The sequence below is a fragment of the Solanum pennellii genome, chromosome 7, assembly GCF_001406875.1.
Source record: "Solanum pennellii chromosome 7, SPENNV200".
NCBI lineage: Eukaryota > Viridiplantae > Streptophyta > Magnoliopsida > Solanales > Solanaceae > Solanum > Solanum pennellii.
Window position 1 is genome coordinate 71,831,536 of NC_028643.1, and position 12,766 is coordinate 71,844,301.

At 30.6% G+C, this 12,766-nt stretch overlaps 1 protein-coding gene across 3 annotated transcripts; it reads left to right on the plus strand.

Moving 5' to 3' along the window:
- Nucleotides 1–859: 859 nt before the first annotated feature.
- Nucleotides 860–5,574, plus strand: LOC107024052 (glutamate receptor 3.7). Of its 3 annotated transcripts, none has more exons than XM_015224933.2 (6): nt 860–1,124; nt 2,091–3,433; nt 3,655–3,932; nt 4,066–4,097; nt 4,234–4,640; nt 4,951–5,574. In XM_015224933.2, exons 1-6 carry the CDS (start codon nt 860–862, stop codon nt 5,356–5,358), a joined length of 2,733 nt encoding a protein of 910 aa, XP_015080419.1. In that variant the 3' UTR covers nt 5,359–5,574. The 3 variants fall into 3 exon arrangements, with proteins under 3 accessions (XP_015080419.1, XP_015080420.1, XP_027774450.1); XM_015224934.2 differs by having other exon boundaries at nt 992–1,124; nt 2,099–3,433; XM_027918649.1 differs by having other exon boundaries at nt 995–1,124; nt 2,237–3,433.
- Nucleotides 5,575–12,766: the final 7,192 nt, after the last annotated feature.

Here is a 12,766-nt window from a genome sequence, read left to right on the forward strand (position 1 = left end):
GAGCCACTTTTATAACGAGGGGTGTATCAGCTCCAAATTACAAAGTTGAGGGGTATATCAGACCCTTTTCCCTTTTAATAATAATACCCTCCGGTCCTTTTTACTTATTTTATTTTAAATTTTTATTTGTCCCTTTTTATTAGTCATTTCTGACAAATTAAGAAAAAAAATATTTTTTACGATATCGATTATATCCTCTAGAGAATAGATATTTTTGAAAAAGCTTAAGTCCTTCGGCATGACTTAGCTCCACGTACAGAATTCGATATCAATCTCTTCTCAATATCTTCTGAGTCGAGCTTATCACTTAGGGCGCTTTATATTCCTGTTACATAATGAGAAATTTACGGAGTGTGTAAGTGCTCATTAAATATGAACAAAGGGAGTAATAGTAAAAAAGGATAGGAAGAAAAGTCGTGGTTTTTGAACCGACAAAGAAAATAAGATAAATAAATTAAAACCGAGAATTATCAATCTCATAAATCATTGTGGGACCTTTGTGTTCTCTCAATTTCTAGCTTCAGACTCATTTATAATAAAGCACCTATCTCTTTCCAAATTACTCAAAGGCTGCTTCACTAGTTTGATGTTTCAAGTATTTATTACTCCATAATATCATCATGTTTTTCTCAATTTCAGACTGTTCAGAGAAATGGGCTCCTCCAATTTACCACATGGAACTTAATTTTGTATCTGCAATTTCTTCTTTGACAAACTCTCTTCTTTTTTTCACCATCATTTCTTCTGCCATTTAAAGGGTCTGGTTTTCTTGATTTGATTGACTTGAAATTAATCAACCCCATATGGTTTCTAAAGTTTCAAACTTTATTCATTTTCTGAGTTTTTTTGAAGTGGTGGGATGAGGATGAGGATTCTTTGGGGAGTGTTGCCACTGTTTGTTTTCATTTGGGTGTTGCAGAATAAACATGGGAACTGTGAAAAACCTGATGTTGTGAATGTTGGTGCAGTTTTTGCTTTTGATTCAGTCATGGGTAGGGCAGTTAAGAAAGCTATGGAGTTAGCAGTTTCTGATATCAATGGGGATCCTAGCATACTGAATGGGACTAGTCTTAATTTGATTATGGAGGATTCTGAATGCAGTGTGTTTAAGGGGTCTATTGGAGGTAAATATTTTAACTCTTCCCACTTTGGTTATTTTAAAGTTGTCACTTGTTCTGATGTTAGTGGAAAATTCTTGTTGTAATCATTTCAGAATTTACTTTACTACTTATTAAACTTGAGCTGAGACTCTATCCGAAACAAGGTAGGGTATGCGTACACTTCATCTTCTCTAGACCCCACGGGATTACATTGGTTTTGGTGCTTGTTGTTGTTTTTATTAAGCTTGAATTAGAGTAGTGTTCATACCTGTTTGTGCTCACCTCCGCTAATTCCACAAGAAGCTTGTAGTAGTACTTAGGTCACCAAAATCTCTTGACTAGCCTATGGTGGACATCTTTGAGACATTCCACTAGTGATACTTCATTAGCTATTTTCATAATGGAGTACTAGTTTAAAACGACTAATTCTTAATGGTCATTGTTGTTGTTTTTGGTTATTTTGAGTTGTTTATTTCTCTAATTTGTTTCTGAAGGAGGTGAAAACCAACTTTATGCACTTTCAGTTTCCATACCCCAGTGACCAGTCATTATTAAGATTTTTTTGCCCTTTTTAATCCTTAAGAGAACAAGAGGGGGCACTTACTGTAGGAGTATTATGAACATTTCTTGGGTCTAGTGGTGATGTTCTGTCTCTTGGATGAAAAGAAACTTGCTAAGCTACTTCAGTGCAAACATAATGTATCTTCTTTTCTAGTAGATGTAAGGCAGAAGTATTACATTTCTTCAATAAAATTATACTCTGAATATATACTATATAAGCATAAGAAAGCTCATATTAAAGGACGAGGGTGTAGGCATCATAAGCATCTGTAATTTTCTTTCCAATCAGCAACTAGAAAAAAAGATAAAGGAATGTTTTCTAGGTATAGACGGTATATCATCTGGAGGAACAGAGATTACGTTCTTAAGTTGATAGTCATGTTCAAGATTCCATCCAGCATAGTTTATGATTAGAGTTATTTTTGTCAGCTTTACAGGTAACTGAGAAGCAAGTGGTAGCAATAATTGGTCCACAGTCTTCTGCAATAGCTCATATGATTTCTTTCATTTCAAATGGTCTTCATGTTCCTCTTATCTCGTATGCTGCCACTGATCCAACACTGTCTTCCCTCCAGTTTCCATTTTTCCTTCGAACAACACAGAGTGATCAATCCCAAATGGAAGCAGTTGCTGACATTGTCTACTTTTATGAATGGAAAGAAGTCATTGCTATATTTCTGGATGACGACTATGGGAGAAATGGCATAGCTGCTTTAAATGATGCACTTACTAATAAAATGTTAAAGATCTCATATAAGCTTCCGTTACCTATCAATTATGACATCACTGACATTATGTATGTGCTAAATCAATCGAAATCATTAGGACCTCGTGTTTTTGTTGTGCATATCAATCCTGACTCCCAGTTAAGATTCTTCAACGCGGTCCATAAGCTGAAAATGAATGGGAGCAATTATGTGTGGCTTATGACTGATTGGTTTTCTACTACTTTAGATTCTTTTTACCCGAAAAACAGATCTGTTCTAAGCACTCTTGAAGGTGTAGTCAGTCTTCGTCCCTATATTCCACAAAGTGCCCAGAAAAGAGCTTTTTTGGCTCGCTGGAGAAAGTTGCTGCAGAATGAGCTGGTTCACTCAGGATTGACTGCATATGGTCTTTATGCTTATGATACCGTGTGGGTAGTAGCACGTTCAATTGATAACCTACTTCAACAGGGAGGGAACATAAGCTTTTCTCTCAGCAATATGTTAAATGGTACAACAAGTGATAAATTACAGCTTGGGAAACTTAAAGAATTTGATGGTGGAGGACTTCTAATGAATATCTTATCACTAACAAACTTCACTGGCTTGACAGGAAAGATTCATTTCAGTCAAGATAGAAATCTTATTGGTAGTGGTTATGAAGTCATTAACATTGTCAAACAGGAGATTCACACAGTTGGCTACTGGTCAAATTTTTCTGGTCTCTCGGTTTTACCTCCAAAACCACTACAAAACAAAGAAACAGCTGTTACCAAGTTAAATCAGAATCTCAAGAGTGTAAGTTGGCCTGGTGGGAAGAGCGAAACACCACGTGGTTGGGTTATTGGTAATGATGAAAGACCTTTGAGAATTGGATTTCCAAGAAGAGCTAGTTTTACTGAGTTTGTGACACTGAATGCCAGCCACAATGTACAAGGTTATTGCATAGATCTCTTTTATGAAGCACGAAAGCTTGTACCTTATGATATTCCTTTCACATTTCTGCCATTTGGTTCTGGTCTTGCCAATCCAGATTATGATGCATTTGTGAATATGGTCGCAACTGATGTGAGTATATTTTGTTAATCGCTCTTTACGAGTACCAAATGCCATCTAAAAATTGTCTCTTGTTTCTTACTATTCTTCCCTTCCATATAAAAAATACTTAGCACTGCCATTCACTTATATAGCCTAGCTGATGTAATCTACAAGAATAAGTTTCCACACTACTGCCTATATCTTTTTTAAGCCATGGAAGTGCAGCTCATTCTTTTGAAGATTGTTTATAGGTCTTTGATGCAGCCGTTGGAGACATTGCTATTGTCACAAATAGGACAAGGATGGTTGATTTCACTCAGCCTTATGTGTCTACAGGCCTTGTCATAGTAGCCCCCATTGATACTTCAGAATCAAGTGCTTGGGTTTTCCTTAAACCTTTTACACTGGAAATGTGGGGTGTTACAGCTCTTTCATTTCTTATAATAGCAGTGGTCATTTGGATACTTGAGCATCGCGTCAATGAGGACTTTCGTGGTCCTCCAAAGAGACAGATAACAACAATGTTCCTGTGAGTCCCTATGTTCAGTATTACTACTTGTATGTATTTTATCCTTCTATATTCACTTGTAACAGGTATACTAATAAGACTGCACACACCCCTTCCAACCATCTCTTATTAACTCTTTCCAAATATTATGCAGGTTCAGCTTCTCAACACTATTCAAAACAAACCGTAAGCATTTATTTGGTTTTTCATTTCTAGTTTTTATGGCTTGATCTTAGTACATGAAAAGAATCAAGCTCAAATTATGCTGTCTGTGATTGGCCATCCTTCTAGCAGGTTAGTAACTTTACTTTGTAATTTCCAGAAGAGAATACCGTAAGCACTCTTGGTCGAATGGTAATGGTGGTTTGGCTATTCTTACTCCTGGTGATCACATCAAGCTATACAGCAAGTTTGACATCCATCCTTACAGTGCAGCAACTTTCATCACCGATCACAGGAATTGATAGTTTGATTGCAAGCAACTCATTGATTGGATATCAAGTTGGGTCATTTGCCTATAGCTATTTGAAAGACATTCTTAACATAGCTCCATCAAGATTAAAATCTCTACGATCTCCAGAAGAATTTGAAGCTGCACTGCGGCAAGGCTCAGGAAATGGAGGAGTGATGGCAATTGTTGATGAACTTCCATACATGGAGTTGTTCCTTCAAAACCGTACTGATTTTGGGATCATTGGTCGACCATTTACTAAGAGCGGATGGGGTTTTGTAAGTGGTCTATACATATGCACCTTTTATTCAGTTTAAAACTTTCTGCTGATTAACACACCTCCAATAATAATCATAACTTGAACTAGTGCAAATGACTGAAGTCACCTCATATAGATAACTTTGGACTTGGTCATGACTAATTCCACTAGTAGTAGAATGTTCGAGAAAGTCATTCAATTTAGAGACCCCTTAGCTTCAGAATAACTTGGCCTAAATGTCTTAAATTCATAGATGATAATGTGAATCACTACTCATTGCATGGTTATGCTCAATTTATACTTCTAACTGAATGTTTCTTTGTATGTAGGCTTTCAAAAAGGATTCTCCTCTGGCTAATGATATGTCAACAGCAATCCTGAAACTGGCGGAGAGTGGGAAACTTCAAGAGATACACGAAAAGTGGTTTTGCCAATTAGGTTGTCCAACAGATAGGAGAAAAGACTCGGTGCCTGACCAGCTCCAGTTGAGCAGCTTTTGGGCACTCTATCTTTTATCTGGTGCTGTCACTGTCCTTGCTCTGTTAATCTTTTTACTCAAAAGTATTCGCCAATATATAAGATACAAAAGGAATCATACGGACCTTTCTTCTCCCTCGAACACCAGATGTTCACATGTGATCTACAGTTTCTTTGACTTCATTGATGAGAAGGAAGAAGCTATCAAAAGAATTTTTGCTCAACAAGATAATGCTCAACCTCAAACAAATGGATCCTAATCTTTGCTCAATTCAATTACAGTATACATGTTACTGAGATTTAGGGATACTTACTAGATAGAGATGCTTATATATTACTCACCAACTGTATATTTCTTGTACAAATGGCTATACCAAATGCAGGATTTAATGTAAAAAGACTCTCAATTCCCCCAGAGTTCCTTGCTCTCTGTTTCAATTTATGTAGAATAGTTCGATGGAATATAAATATTTTTCTTAAAACTTGTATAAAATATGCCACGAGATTTATGTGGATATAAAAGTAAGTCATTAAGAGTAAAATAGAAATAATTACTTAAATCATTTTCAAATGGAGCTAATGTCATGATCCAAGATCATGACATTTAATGTCCACCATTTTGGTTCAATAGGCATCACTGATTTGTCTCTTGAGCTACGTCATTGTCAAGCCTAAAAGCACGCACACCATGTGAGCTTGTATTATGCCTTCTAATTAAAACTTTTCACTTTCCTCTCGTTCCAATATGGATTCAGTTAAGGTATCATGTGCTTCTTAAAGAAGCTTGCCAGTCCTATTTGTGATTCGTCCTCATCGGCTTGTCCTTCGCCATGGATGTCACATATACCCCCAAGGAACTCAACATCCTCGTGGTTTGTTCATCGTTTTGAGGAAGTATCTAGCTTTGATATCATAATTGTCACAACCCAAGCTCATATTATAACACGTATTGTCCATTTTAGCTCGACATGCCTCACTAATTTGTCACTTCATGTGCTATGCTATTTGAGGTCAAAAGTTTGTACATGTGAATTTTTGATGTATTATAAAGTTCTTTATGTTCCTCTCTCATTTCGATATAGAATTCACATATGGTATCATTTGCACCCTTTCTTTAGAAGTTAGTTAGCCTAGAAACATATCTGTCCTTCTTTATGTCCGTCCTCGTTAGCCCTCCCTTAGTCATGGGCACTACACTCCATATACACCATTCCCTAGGGACTCGGTGTCCTCGTTTAGTAGAGAGTGTCAAGTTTGATACCATATTTGTCACAACCTAAGCTCATGGTACGTATTGTCTGATTCTGCCCAATAAGCTTCAAAAATTTGTTCTTAGTTGGGTTATGCTATCAACACTTTTAAAAGCGTTGGTATAATGTGAACTTGTATCATGTCTTCTTATAAGGTTTTTAATTTTTTTCCATCTTATTTAGACGTGAGATTCACCTAATGCACATGTGTACTTCTTCAAAAGTTTATCTACCTAAAGTCTACCCCTCCTTCTCTGTGACTGCTTCGTCGATCCGCCCTCGCGTCATAACTAATGCATGGTATTTTAATATTAAAAAACATTTTCTTTGTTTCTATTTACTTGCTCAGGTTGTTTCTTTGTATGATTGATCCTAATTACTTGTCTATTTTGACGAATCAAAAAATGACAATTTTTTTTCCTATTAGACCCTCAATTGATTACTTTGAATACGATAGAACTTTTTGAAAATATTAAATTTTCAATTCATCTACTTCATAATTAATAGGAGTAAAACGATAAACTCACTATTTCAATAATTGTTTCTTAGTAGGTGTCTCAATCAAATGTGAACAAGTAATTAGAGTCAAATAGAGTAGTTAATTATCTTGAATTAGCTTAATTAAAGTTTGTTAGACTATTATCACTACAGCATATAAGATTTTTAATATGTGTCATGAGCGTAAAGAAAATGATCAATTAATATGAAAAGAAACGAAAGGAGTAACTAGCCATCTGTAATTTTAAATGTCTTTCTTTTGGTCAACTCGTTTACATACGATTATCGTAATTAATGCTTTCACAACTGATCCCAACAAGCTAGTAGGCACATTTTAATTTATTTCACCTACCAATATTTATATCATATGCATTTCCAATAATTCATCAAAAAGGCCGTTAGGTGAAACAAATTATCACTCTGATCTATTTACTTTTACTTTTTCATTATATCTAAAATAAAAGATATTTATTTATATTTATTCAATTTAAAATTAAAGACAATAAATAGATGATTTATTACGTATAAATATATATTTGCTTTTATTTATTAAGTAATAAGTACAATTCATCCCAATGGATGAAATGACTTACATATAATAATTAAGGGAGATATAATAAAATTATCATTTTATTATTCTTTTGTTTCTTAATTAACTAGTGTGTCAAGTTATATATAGACAAAACAGCCATGGATAAAGATAGATTCTCAAAGATACTTGCTCCATTTAATTTTTATTTGTTTAGTGGTATATATTTGAGTTAACACACCCCTGGCCTTTAAGGAGTCATAAATAGATTACAATTCCTTTTAAATATAATTAATTTAGTGTTTTCAAAAGTAATTATAATTAATAATAAAAATAAATTGAGAAGTAAGTGATAAATTACCTCTAAATATCTTGAACAAAACAAGTAATATAACAGTACTCATCTTTAGTATGGTTAAGGAGAAAAAGAAGACTGAGGGAGTATTAAATACTCCTAATTAAATAAATACATTTAGAAAAAACTAAAAGTTCACCCGGACAAATAAGTAATCCAACTGCTAATATTTCGATGTCATCATAATAATGTAGTAGGAGAGAATAAAACTCAACTTGGCTACTACTACTACTACTACTAATAATAATAATAATAATAATTAATATATATATATATATATATATATCCAAATATGATGATGTTACTATGTTATCTTGTGTGACTTTTAGTACCTAGCTTATTATAAGAATGTTATATTCCTTTTTTTTTTGTCTTCTATATTTATTGATAAACAGCAAGAGAAAAATATTTTTAAAAAATTTGGTCAAGGAGCATGGCGAAAAAAAATGAGAGATTAACCAAAAAAAAAAACTATTAATCTTCATTTATTAGTGTTAGCTAAAATCAAGAGACCAATTCCATATATATATATATATATATATATATATACCGACATTCTTGAGAAAACATATTGCTCTCGAGTTTATAAGTTGGAAAAATATTGAAATACCGTCTTATGTTTCTCTTATTTTAATATATATCTCTTTTTATTTTTAAAAATCTCTAAGATCTCTTTTTTCTTTAATGCATTCGAGCCAGTATTTAATGTGTCTGAACTACATATTATGTATCCGATTTATTTTATAATGAATTCAAGCTACAAATTATGTGTCCGAGCTAGTTTTTAATGTATCTGAGTTACATATTGTGTATCCAGTTAATGTTATAATGTATTCGAGATACTCTTTATATATTCGACCTTTAATTAATGTATTCGATTTGTGTTACTTTTTAAGGGATTAATGTACTTAGGGGCCGTTTGGTTACGGTATAAGAGGGCATTTTATTCATGTATAAAACATTGTATTAGTTTTACAATGTTTGGTAAAAGTTTTTTATTAGGTTGAAAAGTCAACATGACTTATACTATGTTTGGTCGCATTTTTATAATCCTACATAATTAATACCAACATAACTTATGAGGGAATCTATGTGTAAAGTTATGCAGGGTAGAAGGCGGAATAAGTTATGTGAGTATTAGTTATACATGTATTAAAGTGATAAATTACATATTTATCCTATTAATTTATTTTATTGTTTTTAATTGAAAACTTTATTGTTTTCCTATATATAGGTTTATTGTTTTTATTTCTTTTTTATATTTAGACCATTTTTATTCTTTTAAATTTTAATTTTTAATTGGAAATTTTATTGTTTCCTATCAACGTGTGTTATTTTTATTTCTTATTATATATAGATTATATTCATTTCTTTTTATATACTTACCATTTTGATTGATTTGCAAAGATAAATATTTTTTTAATATTAAAAATTGATTGTATATTTTTTAACGGTACATATGCTAATCAAATATTAGCATTATATATTACTCAATATATTTCACATTTTATTAGCATGTATTATCATTTTGTAAATAATATATATTAATAATTTACAACAAGTTTATATTCAATAGTTAATAATTCATGTATTGTAATCTCAACGTAACTAAATAATATCTACATAACTAATATCCACACAACTTATACCCGCATAATTAAACCCAACATAACTTAACTTGCATAACTAAATCCTACATAACTAATACCTGCATAACTAATATCTGCATAGCTAATACCTGCATAACTAAATCCTGCATAACTAATATCTGCATAGCTAACACTTGCATAACTAAACCCTCCTAGCTAATATTTGCATAACTAAACCCTGCATAACTAATACCTACATAACTAAACCTGCATAACTAATACCTGCATAACTCTAACACAGTAATCAAACATCCCCTTAATAACTAAAGAGTGATAGATTGTAATTTCACATTGAAACCATGTGATTCTTAAAAATGTACTTTGTTAACCAGGGAAAACAGGTCATTCACATGGAACTTAAAATATGTGGGTTAAATTCTATTTTTCGTAATGTTATTTGATTTAAATTAATAATTTATACATTTTCAAATACTCAATGAATTGCTTAAAGACTAATACAAGATTTGAACCAAAATACTGGATTCATTTGAATCCACATACTATACTCGAATTTCACCCTTGATTGTTAGCCTCTATTTATAGAGATCTTGGTTACTCCCTCAGTCCAACTATACTTGTGATGTTGTTATCCACTATATTAAAAATAGATGTTTAACAATACTTGTTCACTTCATGAAATTCATTGATAATTTTACAATTATTTTCTAATTTACTCTTATCATTAATTGTAGTCAATTTCTTATTACAGTTTTTAAAACATTGTATTTATTACTATACTAGATCTGAGAACGTGCGTTACACGTTTATTCCAAAATATTTGATATAAATTTTGTATTACAAATTACATATTTTATCCCCTATGAATCTATGTAATTTACTAAAAAAAGTCATCCTTTTCGAATAGAAACTACAAATATCTTTCTAAGAAAAGAATATAAATTTGATTAATAATTTTTTTAGAAGTGAATAAAATGAAAATAAATTACTATTGCACAAATTCAATATTCAAATGAGGATACTAAAATATCACATGCTAGGCTAATGTATACATAGCAACATACCATGGTAAATTCTCAATAATAATAACAACACAACATTATAAAATTTTTACAATAACAACAAATAAGAAACATAAATATTAGACTAAACAAATAAAAAGAGACGAGAGAAGAGAGAAGAGAGTATAGATATATATATTTTTTTAATTGGTTTAAGATTGTACATTATTGTGTCGAATGTCACTATATATGATAGTATTGAGGAACACAAAGAGTTGTCATGAATATGAAATTAATCCATTTGAGATTATGGTGAGAGATAGGAGTAAAAATCATAATAAATATAATCAGAGAGTTACATATATTTACAATGAAAAATTAGTGATAATAAAATTTATGTGTATTAATATGATGATTTGTTATTTACTATTTACTATTTAATTAATTAAATAACTTATACATTTAAATGTAATGTATGAGTAAAAATCTAAGGATAAAATATGTAAAAAATGTATATATTAAATGTGTAACAAAAAATCATTATGACTAACTATTAAGAAATTTGTAGCAACTATCAATACGAAAAATCATCTCTATTAGTACGTGAAAGTTGTAAAGATTGTAAAATTTTTTTTTGTTTTCTTGTTAATAACTTACAATTTAATAACGAGTACTGGATTGTAAGTCTAGTTAGACATAGGAGTGTTATTATTATAATACGAAGAGTCAAAATTTATGAATCCCAAAATAAATATTAATAAAAAAATTATTTTAAATAATTTCAAGATAATAAATTAATAGTCAAGAGATATTTTTGTAATTCAACTTTTGACTTAGATTCTCCTCAATTTTTGTATAATTAATTTCTGGACACGTGTCTCATCCTAATATATTAATATAGACTTCCTAAAATAAAGTATATAGTACTCTATTTAGCAATTGAACAGTCATTAAGTTGAAAAAAGTAGATTCAAATGCAATTTATATTTGTAATGTAATATTATTTATCTGTTATCTAACAAAATGATATACGTGCTTGGGAGTTATTCTATTTCTTCACGACGATAGCAACTTTGGGTATGATACTAATAATGTTTTAAAATAAATATGCATACTAAATAAGATTTGAGAGGCCATAAAGCATACAAAAATAACACTAAATGAAACCAATAAAGTTAGATTTAAAATCAGATTCATGAAATATATACTCCATACTTATGAATTCGATTCAATAGCTACTCCCAAAGTGATACTTTTTGGAGCAAACTAAAAATACAGAGTGTGTGAAATAAATAAAATAAAAAATATTATCTATACACATTATTTCATAAACACAAGCCATCTGAACTTGTTCAAAGGAAAAAAAATAGTATTACCTTATGCTAGGGTAAACTCAACAAACAAGAAGGCGATAATAATAGCTTTTTGTGTAGTCTAACAGAATAGAAGTAAGAATAAAATGATAAAGAAATTTGACAGGATAGTAACTTTATAAAATGCAAAGAATATGAAAAGAGCATAGATTATATAACTGATTGAAGTTTAAAAGACAAAAGATATAAATGATGTAATAGGAAAAGTTTGATACATTAGTTAAATGATCAGGACAAAGTAGTTATTTAAATATGATTAGGGATATTTTTGTCATTCAACTTTTAACTATGGAACTTCCCACTTTTAGTATAACTAGTTTCCGGAACGTGCGTTGCACGTTTGTCCCATACAATTATTATAAAGTTGAATTATTATATAGAAAATGTTGAAATTAGAAATATTAGTTTTACCTATTTATATTTTATTCATTAAATAAATTTTATAATAATTAAATAGTACATTGACAATCAAGCAAGAAATATGGAAAAATAATTATATTACTATAGCATCTAATAATATGAATATATCTATATGACTTTATCGTTAATAATCTCTCATTAAGCTCCATATTAGTAAGTACACAAGTATGTAGCTAGTTAAAGAAACTATATTAGTAAGGAAAGATAAAATGTAAATAAATATTATAAAAGTACATTTAAAAATGAATCTAAATGTCATAAATTAGTAATTTCAGCACTAATAAAAATAGACTAACATTCATAATTTCATAGAAGGTTATATTAAAGAAGTATAATCGATAAAGAATACAAAAGAATTAAACAGATACGATTAAATACAACATTCATATCCTTCTTAAGACTTTTATTATAACAATATATATATAGTAAAAAGAAATACACAAGGAGTAGAGCTTTTTTTTTCTTCCGTAACAAAAAAAAAACAATCTAAAATGGTAAAGATAAAACTTATGATACAAAATATCATTCTAATGAGGATCAACAAATATTAATATTTTAAAACAAAAAAAAAGTACCTGAAAATTGCCTAATGATTCACATCAACACGAGGCAAGTGGTAAAGAAAAATTATTTTT